Source organism: Rhizophagus irregularis, chromosome 6 (genome assembly GCF_026210795.1).
Source record: "Rhizophagus irregularis chromosome 6, complete sequence".
In the NCBI taxonomy this organism is placed as follows: Eukaryota; Fungi; Glomeromycota; class Glomeromycetes; order Glomerales; family Glomeraceae; genus Rhizophagus; species Rhizophagus irregularis.
The window spans coordinates 5,497,774-5,513,995 of record NC_089434.1 but is presented as its reverse complement, the minus strand read 5'-3'; the positions used below and the strand labels follow the sequence as shown (position 1 = coordinate 5,513,995).

The window sequence follows — 16,222 nt, the reverse complement described above, 5'->3', positions numbered from 1 at the left end:
TTGTTTCATCATTTCCTCTCTCATCTATTTTTTTTTCTTCCATGTTTTCATTGTTTCCTCTTTCATTCTTTTCATTCCCTTTATTTTTATTGTTTCATTTTCTTTAACTTCATTTTGTATTAAAACTATAAGAAAAGGGTATAAAAAATTAGTAAGTTGCAATAACTCTTTTTTTGTAATCACTGCTATAATATTGATACCATTCAATTGCTGTAATTAAAGGATATACAGCAATAGATGCAAATATAACAAAATCACCAAATATATTTATCACAGATAATGTCTTCTTTTACTATCTTCAAAACCATTAAACAGACCAACTATCAATACTGGAAGTAATCCGGTAAGAATTGAATTAATTGTTTCTTCAGTTGGATTATAAGTTGATGACATTTTGTAAATAATCACGAATTGACTGAAAAAAATGTCACGAAATGGCCAGCATTAACTTGACTGAAATTAAGTGTGGTGCACATGTGACGAATAATGTGTGACGAATAGATTTTTACCTACTCGAAAAAAACTAAGTCCCTCAGATACTTATAGAAAATGGAAACGCGGTGGGGTGTGACGTATGGCACGCCAGACTGGACAGATGTTTAAACGTAAAAGCTAAATCATTTGACGTTAACACCATATCATTTGACTTTGGAGTACAAAGCATTTGGCGTTAAATATAAACCATTTGTCATTAATTCCAAAGCATTTGTCATTAATTCCCAAAGCATTTGCCATTAATTCCAAAGTATTTGCAAATCTATAAACAAATTTCCTATAAAGGAAATAGGATTTCACGAGACTTTTAAAAAGAAAATTATTACTTAAATTGCACCATTTGAATTTTAACCAAATATGGAAAATTATTTTCATATCTCTGACAGTATTGGCAAAGAATTTAACTATAAAGTCAAACAGTTTGTTGGTACAGCAAATCATTTGAATTTCGCAGTTAACCTTAAACGTCAAATGATTTAGCTTTTACGTTTAAACATCTGTCTAGTCAACCGTGCCATAGTGACAGTTGTGACAAAAAAAGTCACATGATTTTTCGGGACATTTTTTTCAGGTTACGCTGGAAAGTCATAAAAACGTGGCAAAAAATATTCTAACATTTCTTTTAGCTTCGCCCTCGTTAATAAAACAAAGATGATTGCGACTCAAAATAATTATTGACAACAAAATCTCTCATTTTCACATTAATTTTAAAGTGGCTCTGCTCTTCAATTGTAAATTTAATAAGGCGCAAAACGTGGCAAAAGTACTTCGCCTTCATTGATAATAATATGAAAAAAAAATGTGTGTTACTATGGAAAAATTTTCTTATAAACACTTTGAAAATGAGGAGAGAAAATGTCTTATTGTTATAAAAACAAATTAACAACGAAATAAGAATTTTATATAACATACTGAACACAAAATCAATCATGCAATTAAATACTTATTGCTTTAGCGGGTAAACAATTATCAAACGAATTCTTTTAATAATGATTCACGTGACGCAGACGCAGCACCATATGCGACAGAATTGCAAAGAAAAAAGTTCAAAGGACCTGTTCATTATAAACGTGACGCAGACGCAGAAGCATTGAAAGCCTGGCAAAGAAAAAAGATCGCAGAAAATAGATATTAGCTAGCCAAGTAACTACACATTAAAAAGTTGATAATTTCAGAGCTTATTAAGAAAACGCCTTAATTACACCAGATTTATGCGGACATACCGTAAACGATTGACTAAAATACCCGGGTATTATACAAATTTCGGGGATTAACCTTGTATTACCATGTTTATTACTCGAATTTTTGCTATAAATATAATGTATTTAAAACTTTATAATAATCAGAAAAATATTTACATGCAATGCCAGAAAAAATTATATTATTTAAATAATGAAATTTGATAGAAAATGAACCTTTTGTCTGGGTAAAAGAAGGGGGTACTATACAGTATACATTGGGGGCTATAGTCAACCGTTTATGGTAGTTTAAAATTAATTTTATTGGCTATTAATTGTTGTTGTACCACCGAAGAATTAATAAATACCTCGTGAATGCAATCTGGAGTAACGATAAAATCGTATGAATCACTTTTTCGCTTGCCGATAAACTAATTTTATAAACTTTTTTTTTTACTATGTTTATGTAGTTTATATCATTATCTTATTTTGTGTCACTAATTAAGAGTTTATAAGGAGTATTTTATCCCGTGAATGCAATCTGAGTAACGATAAAATCGTATGAATCACTTTTTCGCTTGCCGATAAACTAATTTTATAAACTTTTTTTTTTTACTATGTTATATCATTATTTCATATTTTGTGTCACCAATTAAGAGTTTATAAGGAGCATTTTATAGAATTCGTCAAAAGTTACTCATTTTGACATTCACATAATTTGTATTTCTAAATATGTTGAAAAATATCATTCATAAAAAGGATAAAAAGACTGGTTTGTAATTTCCTGATTATGTTTAACATATCAACTTGACCTATCAGAAATGACTAACTTATCTGGAACTAAAGATGCGAACATCTATAACGAAATTGCTCGTCTCAACCTTGCCCAAAGACCAAAAATCTACCTATTTTCATATTTTACTATAAATGAGAAATCTAAGTCTAGCGCCGAGACTGCTCTTTCCTTCTGTGAAAATGACGAAGAAAAACTTGCATACCTTAATAACATCTTAAGTTGTACGTTTCTCATTTCTAATCATGGTTTTGTTCTTTTATATATTCTAACGGTATTATCGTGCTAACTCAACAACGTAGTAATTGAGAGTTCTGTTCACTCTACAGTCAATGGTTTGTAATTTTTAGTGATATACTGATATTTTTTTAATGAAATACCAAGTATGCTGATATTACTAACCTTCTTACAGGTGATGAAATGTCTAGTACTAGTACTGAGGCTGAGGAGATGAAGTTTAATGATGCAGTTCTTAAAAAATTTGTTCAGAAACTGAACCTCAAGCAACTTGAGCAATTTGAGCCATTAAAAGACAAAGATATAAAGAAATTCTATGGTACATAATAAATCTGTTTCAGTTTGATTTATATATATAAATTATATGTATCTTTATTATCACTTCACAGATTTTGCTGGGCCCGATTTCACTTGGCCTTCTACAAGTGATATCAATGAGCGCCGTGCCATATACGACTATATCACCGATCCTGATCCCCGTTTTCAAGAAGGTCAAGGGGAAGAAATTGCAATTAACAGGCTTGCATACCGTCGCCTTATTGAGACTGGAAGTTTGGATTCATCTAAAGGAAAATATGTTCATATTGAACATGGAAAATTAGTAGGTTATGGGTCCGAGTTATCAGAAGAGGAATATATGGAGTTAATAAAAAAAAATCCTGGTATGGTATACTCTCTGATTGAGCAAGAAGCGGTTAGAATAAGATTTTCCTCTACTGCAAATAAAAAGGAATGGCAGGTATGTGTTTCTTTTTACATGTGAATATTATATTGGGATTGTTGGGAACTTTTTTTGCCATCATATCAGGTAAATATGCGAATTCGGAAAAAAGTTGACCGTAACGACATTGCGATAATTAAGAATGTTGAACGTGACGACATGAACAATATAGATTTTCGTCTCATATTGGATTCGGGGGCAGAAATAACCGTTATACCATTTTTTATAAGAACGAAGATGACATACGATTATGGTTGGAACACAATCCCAACCAGATTTAATGGTTATGGTTCGAATTTAGATATTTTTAAGGTTTCTATTCCTTGGGAGATCTCATTAGGCGATGGGAGTAACTGGACGGAATGGATAGAAACTAGAGAATTATATTGCTGGCAATATAAAATTCCCAACAACGCCGTTGATTGTGGTTTAGTAGGATTCGATATATTAAATGCTTTATATCAAATTAAAATTCCAGGGAGGCCGTATATCTTTGTAACGCAACATGACGGTATGAACCAGTTGCAACAAATTTATAACAACCATTGACAATAGATAGCTTAGGATAAAATTAGGGTTGTAAAATTATAGTATCTTAAAAAATTATGTACAGTAAGTTATATGTAAATTACATTGGGAGGTTTCGGAAATAATATCAGAATAATTAGGAAATAATATTTTTCAGTAAGTAAAATTATAACATAGTGATTCCAATTTCTAAAATTAATGATTAATTTTAAAAAATATGATTATAAAAATGTAATTTCTTGAGAAAATAAATAAAGTTGATAAATTGTTTTATTTCATGCGTTAATTGGGAAAGTTTGATCACATAATATGACCATATTATAATATAAGTTGTAAGTTACAAGGGTTGATGCACTTACATTGTAATTTACATGTATCGTAACCTATGTAACGTAACTCTCACAACCCTAGATAAAATTAAGAATTAGAGATTTATGATTTATGTACAGTGCTCATACAAATAAAATGCTTTTTTTTTTTATATTTGCGAAACTTTATTTTTTATTATTTGTCAAGAAAAATTTTTTATTAATATATGCAAACATAAATACAAAGTTCGAGACGTAGCCCGCGATACATATTATTTTTTATTTTTTGATAATTTTTTTGATCCTAGCCCTCTTGCTAGCTGGGGAACTATCTACACTAACCCGATCCTTCAATAACCCTACAATTGTGCCGATTACCCTTTTCACGTTGCTTCGAAGTAATTCGGGATTATCTTTAACTGCGGATTTTGTGAGATTAATTTGTATTCGCTTCCACTCGTAGAGTATATACCATCAGGAGTATATATGATAAAATGCCACTCCGTACCTGTGGTCACAATACCATGAAATAGTCATTCCCAAACGCTTGATCCGCGGTTCGTTTTTTCTTATTTGTTTAGAATGCACTTTCAAGTTGCGCCAGATTCTAAAGAAAAAATAAAATGCTATTAATACTATTGAATCTTCTATAAAGCACGAACGGACAGTAAATTTACCTGCGCATATCCAATCTTAATATTACGAGGCTTTCCTTCAGTGATACATAGGAGGTCTTCTAAACTTTGATTGCGTAGTCTACTCGGCCTGTTGCATCTTCACCAGATATATCTTTTTGTAAAACTATGAATATATCTTGAGAGGTGAGTTTTTTAGCTATAGCGATAGATGTATGAAGAATCAATGAAATAAATTCACAGCGTGTCGCTTCGTTAGCGTCGGTCATGGTTTCCACACGAAAGTTTTAAGATAATATCCTCCATACAGTGATTGAGCGCCTTATCATCATCATTAATTTCCGGGAGAAAAAAAAATAAGGTTAGTATAGCTATCTAGTCAGTTCTGAAAAGTTGATTAATCACCCACCAGGAGTAAATTGCTTGATACTCGTTATATCTTCCCCATTGACCTTATTTCTACGTAACATTTTCTTCAAGTCGTCAAGAGTTTTAAGTGAGGAATAGTTTCGTAATTTCTGGCTAAGGCTTTCGATAAATTCTACAAGAACAGTTGAAGGCCCTCCTTTCATACCATATCGCTCAAGTTTTTCTTCTTGTTAATTAAGAAAGGAACGACCGGAAATTTTCTCTTTACGAAGAATTTTAATATCATCTTCATCGAGTTTCAAGTCTTTCCTTTCCAAATAATCGATAAGCTCCTCTGTATTAAAATCCTTAACCACGTCTGACATTGTTCGAGAAGAAATTTCTTCCGTTATTGAGGCAGGTGAAGCGGGTAAAGAAGACATGGTTTTTATATGTGTGTGTTTGTGCTTGTGAAAAAAAATATGCACTAGACTGCAGTTACAGTTTATGGATAAAAAAGTATTTTGGTTTCGGCGCTTGGAGAGAAATGATAGATTTTTTTTGTATCGATTCATATGTAGTACAGAATTGTCAGCGACAAAATTACACGTGACATTTATCAAGTTTTACGACAAGAGCGTAATATATGCTTTATTTAAGAAATAAAAAAACGTTGCCGGAACCGGCTTACAATACACAAAAATTGGCCGAAGGCGCTATGCACTATTACATGTTACGAATGAAAAATTCTAACTACTGGGGGTATTTGAGGATGAGACCATCTTCAATGTGATCGATATTAAAATGCTTAGAAATCATATCATCTTGTTACAACGCTTTTGCCGGCCCTTTTGGGTTATCCACGTAAAGTTTAATGTCAGAAACCTGCTTATATCGCGTTGGCATTTCTTTTTTAATAGTGGGTATGGCATCTTTGACCGATGTTTGCCAGGCTATTGGTTGTTCTTTTGATAGGATTTTGAATTGAGTCTGGAGGAGAATGAATAGCAGGAAGATTCTGAATTTCTGCATTAGGTTAGATTGCGAGAGAACACTAGACCACCAACGGACTTGTAATCACGACCAACTAATATTGATCACATTGCTCATCACGGGTATAAAAGTCTTATTGATATTACAAAAAAGACATTTCCTATTGCTAATAAAACCAAAGAAGAATCCTTAGTTCCTTTTGCATTTTTCACATGTAATTTAGTTTGATCATACATTTGATGTGAATAGCAAAGCCAAATCATTTACCTTACGAACTATTTCACTATCAATTTCCCAAGTTCTAAAAATATTTTTTATACAACGTAAATTCTGTGAACTTCCACAAGAACGAATTTCACCATTAAAATTATCTATTAAAATACTAGTAGTAAATTTAGTTGACTTTGTTTGCTCAATTAATTGTATTACATTAGTAATTGCTATCTAATTCTAATATATAATCATCTATATTATCACTAATAGTTGAAAAATAATGGGCTGATTGAAAAGCATTTAAAAATTAGGATTATTTGTATATTTTTCGCAAATACTTATTAATATTATTTAAAATAACATACTGTTCATTGTCTGTACTTTTAAAGACAAACCCATATTCTTCTTCCATAAAACTAACGTCGTCATAATCATGAGGTCAGGTTTGTTTATAGTTCTCCATTAAGTTCAAATTTAACACAACTTTATAAGGAGATTCTTATTAATAAACAACCCTTGGAAAATTATATCAGCGTGTTAGTTAGAACTTGGAGAGTGAGAAAAAAAATATTTTGCGCATATTGATTGGATAAAAATTAATAAATCATAGTAAACTGAAAAGTGATCGAGTAACACCCCTTGTATTTATCTAGGGGTTAGATAAATAAACGGGGTGCGAAGATTCAGAGAATTGTTACACAAACTAAAAGCATATTAAAATGCACAAAATTTTCACTTTTTTTTAATTATTTTGACGCGCGTACATAGAAAGGCAGCCGATCCACAAGTTTAGTTTATTCATACTAGCTCTATATAGGCGAAGTGTTTTTATTTAAATTGGGGCACTGTAGCTTTTGATCCCGCTCATAAACAACTTCTTTACAGAAACTTCAAGATCGTAGCGATGGCTTAATGCACAGTAACTGCATTATAAATACATAGTGACCACATTATGTAATTGTAAAGAAATTACATATATGCAGTTACTGTGCATTAAGCCATCGCTATGATCTTGAAGTTTCTGTTGTTCTGTCTTAAGATGAGTACAAATGGTTTCAAATTCAGAATGTGATTTTGTTGTATTGTCATTTTGGTTAATTTATAAATGATCCATCCCACAATGTAAGAGAATTTCAAAGTTTCTTCTGGTTTTAGAACAATAATTTCTTTAGGCATAAAATGATTACTTGCTGAGAGATGACTTTGTGAACCATTTAATAGTGTTGCTTTACTAAATGTTATTTTAATTACTCTTTAAGTTGGTTGCATCAAGAAAGTCTTGATACTACTAACTTCCTGAGTATTGATAGTTATTGAGACAAATTTCAAGGTGAAAACTCCAATTGGCTAACCATTGAACTCCTGTTTTTTTTGGATCATCTTTACTGGCCATTTTTTAATAATATCTTGCCATTTTTGTATGGCACAAACAGTTTAAAGCCACCACTTTTTATCATGTGATTTCTTCTTTTTTTTTTTTGCAAGGTAATGCAATTTGTGAGTTTATTAATTATATAAAATACAGAAAATTCTGTTACATGTATAATTAATTTGTTTAAAACTCCAAACCGGTCCTCTATCCATAAAATTGCTCTTATGTCCTACCATCACAGGATCCTGAAAACTCTATAGACAGGTTACTGTTAAAATGGGTAAAGCTATAAGGAAAATTTTTTGAAGATCTTGCTATATTTAGTTAAATTAAATACATAAAATGAATGTCACACCAATTTTATTATAAATTTTTTTCTTTTTTGATCAGTTAGCCAATAGGATTCTGGGTAAAGTTCATATAAAATTTTTGGTTTTTTAAAACAACCTTTATATATAGTTTTTGGGATTCTATCATCATCCTATGAAATTCACCTATATCCTCCTATAGTAAGTAGTAACTATCGGATTATATAGGATTATCATAATTACATGGTTTTAGTAAATACTTTCACTACCCTTCAAATAAAAGGAAGTATTATATTTGTATTTATATAATTTGATATTATTATATACCTTTTAAATTACCATATTTCCTTTTTTAACAAATTGATTTATATATTGTCTTATTTTTTCTAAAATAACTGACTACTATTCATTATGCTTGAAAATTCTTCTTCTTTTCAGATCATATGTACTTGCTAGGTTAGAATTCTTTCATATGCAACTTTACTAAAAATGGCCAATTTTTTGAAATATTTTTATAGACCTAGATACAATAGCTTTCAAAACAATTGTGCAATTATTTTGTAAAATTTTTAAAATATATCAAAACATATTTAATTCGTGATTCGTGTAACAATCAGAGAAAATTACTATTCAAATTTGGGGAAAGAAAATAAAAACGTTTTTTGCGATTATCTTGTGATTCAGTGATTCAATCTCAACAAAAGTTTTATGTCGTGTAGCTCTCTACGCCTTCTATAAAATAAAAAAAATCGTCAAAATTGGACCAATAGAATGTGAGATAATTGCAAAATTAATTTTTCCCAGGGTATATCGGATTCCAAATTTTGAATCCGACATGCTCCAGAAAAAATTGATTTTGCGATTATCTCACATTCTATTGGTCCAATTTCGACGATTTTTTTTATTTTATAGAAGGCGTAGAGAGCTACACGACAAAAAAATGTTCATCGAAATTGAATCACTGTAAAATGATATAATCGCAAATAACTTTTTATTTTTTCCCCCTAAATTGAATAGTAATTTCATAAATTTTCTTTGATTGTTATGCGAATCACGAATTAAGGTATTTTTGAAATTAAAAATTAAAACAATATCAAAGTTAATTATATTATAATAATAAAATAACTATAATAAAAGTATTAAAATATTATTGTAATATTATTTTAAATTATTTTTATAGACCTACACAGGTCGAAATGCTAAAAATTAGCAAAAAAAATGGCGTGAAATTAAAATCTGTTATGTAAATAAAGAAATTTCTATTTCATAAATATAATTGTTGTATATCCTTTTGGTTTAGTTGAAGATATTTTTTTGATAAGAAAAGTCTTTAAGTATTTATTTATATTTATATATAGTATTATTGGTCACTATTAACCATTTATTTTTAAATTTCTGACAATAAATTATATAATTATCATAATCTGTACTTTACATTTTCATATAAATCATATTTTCTTTTTTTCATAATTTTCAAAGCTGGTAATAAATTGTTTATAAATTTCAAGTATTTAATGAAATTGTTATTTACTAATATTATTATACAGTTAAATTCTATATTCTTTTTAAATAATACCTAAGTAACTTTCTTTTCTATTATATATGTGTGTCACAACTTGAAAAATTGTTTTATGTGTACGATTAAAAGACTATGATATCTTTAATGCAAATTTACATAAACTATTTATAAATTTTTTGATATGTTTATCCACCTTTTTACCATTCTAATATAAATCATATTTTAAGTTCTTTTGTTGTGAATTATTAATTATGATGCAGATTAAGTTTTCTGTATCATTCTTAGTCATTCTATCTGCTTCTTCATTACCTTTAATTCCTAAGTGCCCTTTGATTTTTATTAGCTTTATTTCTAAATGTTTGCTATTAATAAAATTAATTATACTACTAATTATGCTATAATTGTTGCTTTTACACTATAACCCTAGATATCATACTTAACTATGTGATAAACAATATGTCAAAAAAAAAATATGGATAAATAATATATCAGATGAATGATTAACTGAAGAATTACATGATAAGAAATTACATAACAAGAATACTAAAAAATCACATGACATAAATCATGTGATATGGATAAATAATATACCAAATGGTCACATGATATAGTCACATAATATGATAATAGATTACATGATATGATGTAATATCTATAATATAATATCTATTTATAAATTAAAGAAGTGAGAAATAAGAAATAGATCAGAAAAATATCAAATTAAAAGAATAATAGATTAGAAAGATAGTAAATTAAAAGAACAAAATTTAAAGCTTTAATTAATCAAAAAAATAAACATTTAGAAAATAGAATGATTTACATGATGTAATATTTATTGAATGATTAATGAAGATCAAATAGATTAATTAGGAAGTCAATCAATTATGACATGATAACCAGTTTATTGGGCTCATCAATAGGAATAAATTCTGATATAATAACCAGTTTATCAAGTTTATTAATAAGAGAGGTAATTATGAATTATAAAAGATAAATTATAAGTTGAAAATAATTGATAATTATTAGATTATTTCTTTATAGATTATTTCTTGAAAAGTTTATTTTTTTTACAATAGAATATTTCTTTATGATATAATATTTATAAGAAAAGATTATTTCTTTACGATAGAATATTTCTTTATAATGTAATAGTTGAAAAATTATTTTCTTTATAGAATATTAGATTTTTAGGGTACTTTTGTAATTTTAGGATAGTGAACAATAGCTTAAATTTAATTGGTAGATACAAATAACTATAAAAAGGCTGAGTTTTGGACTTAGTTCTATTTAGTTCAGAATAACTCAATTTAGAAAAAAATACAAATATGAATGGGATTTAAGAGGAATTCTGTAGTTAAGATTAACTCAGTTCAATTGAACTCAATAAAATATTAATTATTAAAAGTTATTTCAAATATACTTACAGTTCGCCTAAGTTTTAATTAATATTTAATTTTTTTTAAGTTGAAATAAATAAAAACTTTCATAAAGAAAACTATCATAATTAAAGATGGTAACATGAGTAAATTTTCGTGGCAAAAGCTATCACAATTTGAAAGTTAAGTATATAAAATCTAAACCAAGCAAGAATATATTAATGTTTCGTTGAGAGCAAATATAATAAATTAGATACCTTGTTTATTGACGAGTGGCAGACATCAGTAATAACACCATATTCATATTTTATTTTTTCAGTTATTAATTTATTCTTATGTAATTGAATCAAATGTCTAAAAAGAAAATTTAGGCCAGAATTATAAAATTTAGCTGAAATTATAGGATAAATAATTTTTATATATTAAATGGGATTTAAAATGGAATTTGGGATTTAGGATAGGATTGGGAATGGCCGAATGGGATTTGGAATTGGAATGGAAATGGGATTTAGGATTGGAATAGAAATAGGATTTGAGATTTGGGATTTAGGATAAAATGGAATAGGATAGAATTCTATTCTATTTATTTGAACAGCAAGTATACCCATTCCATTTAATATGGGTAATAAGTATAGATGAGTATTTATTAATGAATGTAAATTTTTAATACTTATTAAATACTGTTATTTAGTAAATACAAAATTTCATTTAGTTAAACTTCATGATATTGGTAAAATGTAAAAAATGAACCAGATGATGTAATTAAGTTGTTCAATACTATAAAAAGAAAGCAAAAAGATATTACTTAATAAAATATTTTAACTATAAGAATCATAATGTAGACTTTAATTATAAAATTTATTATGCAATTTATATTATATGAATAATTTATAAAATATATTGTTAATAAATATGTTTTGGTTCTTTTATTGGACTGGTTGAGTTACTAGGTTATTATAAGTGGAATGCTTGAATATTCTATTAGGACCCCAGAAAATGCTTATATATGTAAGGTACCAAGGTATTTAGCCAACATAGAAAAATTTTATAATGTAAGAATTTTATAATGCTTAATTTTGAGAAAATTTTATACTATGTAAGATAATTAATTTGCATATTTTTGGTATTATTTTAAAATATTAGGAGTTTTTAGTTGCTTAATTTTCATATTTATAGAACTCTTTAAAATTTTATTTTCACTACTGGTGATTTTACTTTGTACTACATTTACTACATTTCACAATTTTATTATAACAAAATATTTTTTTTTAACGAAATTTCAGTTCTTTTTCAATGTTTTATTAATTATCTTTTAATAGTGTCTTTTATTAATTTTTATTAAACTCAGTGTATCATTTTTAATATAAAATTACTATATTATACATGTTTATTTTATTAAATAAAATTACTGTAAATATGTTTTACTTTAAAATATAATTTTACTATTCATTACTTTGGTTATATGAAATTACCTTCTATGCTTGATTAAGGTTGTTTAGCAAGTTAAATCTACTTGTATTTTAATTTTTATGAGGTTAAGTATGATATTTATATAGAAAAGCATATTTTTTATAATGGTAATAACTTTAAAATTTTTTACTTTTTCGTTTATAACTTCAGAGCGTAATCACACCACTTTAGTCAAATGAAATCGACTTTCTAAATTAATTAAAAGTTGTTCAGCAAGGTCGAAACTACTTATATATTAATTTTTATGAGTGTAGATATAATGCTTATGGAGAAAAGTGCATTTTTCATAATGATATTAACTTTCAAATTTTTCATTTCTCCGTTTATAACTTCAGAGCGTAATTACACCACTTTAGTCAAATGAAATCGAATTTCTAAATTAATTGAAAGTTGATCGGGAAGGTCGAAACTACTTATATATTAATTTTCACAAGTGTAGGTATAATGCTTATAGAGAAATGCATTTTTCATAATGATATTAACTTTTAAATTTTTTATTTCTCTGTTTATAACTTCAGAGCGTAATTACACCACTTTAATCAAATGAAATCAACTTTCTAAATTAATTGAAAGTTGATCAGGAAGGTCGAAACTACTTATATATTAATTTTCACGAGTGTAGGTATAATATATATGGAGAAAAGTGCATTTTTCATAACGGTACTAACTTTCAGATTTTTCTTTTCTCCGATTACAACTTCAGAGCGTAATCACACCATTTTAGTCAAATGAAATCGACTTTCTAAATTAATTGAAAATTGTTCAGCAAGGTCGAAACTAGTGCCTCGACCCGTATCCGGATCAATCCGGATTGATCCGGATTTTTTTTTTTCGGATATCCGGATTTTTACGGTTTTCATCCGGATTATAAACCGGATGAAAAATATCCGGTTTGACCCGGAATCCGGATGAAATTATTATTATTTTTTTTTTTTATTAATAATAATTTTGCTGATCCATAAAGATCTATATCTAAATGATATTAGCTAATTATTTTTGCGCCTAATACCAATTTTTTTATTAAAATTTATTAAATTTATATTTGTTATATTAAACTTTTTAATACAGTAAGTTTAAGAAGATTTTTCAATTATAATTTATTTATTGAAGTTTGTATCAGATTTGTTTATTTAAATTTATACATTAACAAATAACAAATAATTTTAGATTTCACATTCAAACGTTCAAAAGAAAAAAAACTTTATATTATTTTTGTTACAACAAAATAATAATTATTGTTTTAAATGAAAAATTGTTCAATATTATAAATTTATATAATTATAACAACTTTTTTTAAAAATTAAAACTAGTGTTATATAATTTGATTCAAATGATTCTTTAATTTTTGAAAGAAGAAACAAATCCTTAAAAAATTGCCTTACTAACCCAACACATCTATTTATAGTAATCTTTAGCTATATATAAAAATATCTTGTTTAAAATTTCATAATTAGTTAATTTACAAAGAAATGTTAAACAATAGTCTGAGACAATGCTGAAATAATATGAAATTGTTTTAAAGAAAAGTATTTAATGAAATTGGAATTATGTAAATTTCGTGGTCTTGGATTTTATTTTTATTTTTATTTTTAAAATATAGACACGACTGGAGTATAATGTTACATAAGAAAAGTTGTAAACTAATAGTCTACTAAAATCTAAGCTAATGATAAAACCCAACCTCTAGAGGAAACCTAATAAGCCGTCCTGCCTGATTATTTACAAGAATAACCTAGACATAACCTAAGTCATAAAGGAGAACGAAGAGAAAATTTGGAACCCCAAAAAATTAAAATTAAAATTACATGAAGAAGAAAAATTATAAAATCTAATTCGAAATATGGCGTTGCTCCAAGATAAGTGAAATCCATCCACCAGAATGTGAAAATTACAGTACAACGATCAGCCACATCGGTATAGCTGAAGAGATCGTCGGATGAGGAGATGGCGGCGCAAGGGACCATGGATGAGGTGTGCAAGGCGTACGACCATCCAAGGTAAGGTTAGTCATCCGTGATCTTGAAGCGGACGAGTCCTGCGGTCTGGAAGGTGTAAGTGGAACAACTCTAGCGCGAACTGATTGAGACTTCTTTTTGCTTGTCGTGGTCTTGGATAATTTTGGCCAAATTTGTAATTCTGGCCGAAATTAACATCACGTGACACTGAAAAAATAGTTTAGCCACCGGGCAAAAAAATTTTTTATCGGCTGGCATGAAAATTTAATGTTGCACAATTTGTAATTCTGGCCGGCGTTATGAATTCTGGCCAGAATTATTGCCGATCATTTGTAAATCCAATCCGGTTTCCGGTTTCTATCCGGATTATCTGATCCGGATTCAAAATCCGGGTCAATCCGGATATAATCCGGATTTTTTTTTTGTGTAATCCGGATGACGGTTTTCATCCGGGTCGAAGCACTAGTCGAAACTACCTACATATTAATTTTTATGAGTATAAGTATAATACTTGTGGAGAAATTTACGTTTTTTATAATAGTATTAATTTCGAACTTTTGTTTTACTGTTTACTAACTTTATTGATCATATTTAAAAATTGTATTTAATAAAATATTTTTTTTTAATGATAAATTATTTAGTTAATTAATATATTTTATAAATTATATGTGTTATTACTTTTATTTTTTTTTTAATATAATTATTGATTTTTAAAGATAAAGCTAAATTAATTAATAAAAATTTAACTTAGGTTAGAAGATTGATTTACTTATTTTTTTATAATTTTTAAGTTTAGATATTAGCGATCATAATAAAAACCTTTGCTTAGAACTAGAACTATTAATAAAAAATATTTTTGGGACCTTACCTATATAATTATTTTCCGGGATTCTATTCCACCTTTGAAAAATGGTCATGTTACTAAGGAAGATAAAGTCAACGAAGCTATTGAACTTATTCAATTTGTGTTCTTGGGATTTTTGATTTTGTACCAATCAATAACATCAAAGAAAAGACTTAACAGAATTCTTGATGGCAGAAGTTGTGTTAACAACATGATTTAGCAGAATATGTGTTCGCAAAAGTGTCGTCGGCTGCCTTTAAATCTAAAATGTGTAATTTGTGCTGCATAACCACTTATGTAAGAAACCACAAATATCAAGAGTACATAATTAAATGCAAGAAACAAATTGAATAATTTGAAACATTTTCTCACAACATACTCAATAAGTTGCTCTTGAATAATAGATGAAAGGCAAATTCAAGAATACTTCTACAACTTAAAACAAGTGGCGCAACGTTCTCGCATTATCACGTGATTCCAGATGTAACAACGTGACATATTTATTGTTCCGCGCAATTATTTCATTGAGAATTATTCAAAATGGAGATTCACAGATTTATGGCCAAATTCAATATTGAGGGCACATGCTTTTGAAAAAAGGAACAGCGATTTTTAGGGACAGTGATTTTTTTTTTTTTTTTTGATTTATTAATAGAACTGATGAAAAATATATTTTTATACTTGGCGGGAAATTAATTATAGTCAAGAACAAGAAATAAACAAGTATTATTTAATGAATTTTAAACCTTAATCTTATAAACGGGCGCGTATAACCCGAACCAGATGAGAAATTAATAGATGATGATAAACGATGGTAGATGATTGATTGATTGTCAACTACTTGCAATAAAGTAAGCCATATAATTATTTTATCTTTTTTATCTGTCGGTTTCCATTGTTTCTGAATTCGTTTTTTCGATATAAGTGAT

General features: G+C 27.9%; 1 protein-coding gene across 1 annotated transcript; it reads left to right on the top strand.

Annotated features, from left to right (window-relative positions):
* Positions 1-2,405: 2,405 nt before the first annotated feature.
* On the top strand, positions 2,406-4,179 carry OCT59_026817 (uncharacterized protein; the record flags this gene model as incomplete). Its single annotated transcript, XM_066143468.1, has 6 exons — positions 2,406-2,445; positions 2,520-2,690; positions 2,769-2,801; positions 2,879-3,022; positions 3,093-3,442; positions 3,903-4,179. 6 exons carry the CDS (start codon positions 2,406-2,408, stop codon positions 3,921-3,923), a joined length of 759 nt encoding a protein of 252 aa, XP_065992984.1. The 3' UTR covers positions 3,924-4,179.
* Between the last annotated feature and the right edge of the window lie 12,043 nt (positions 4,180-16,222).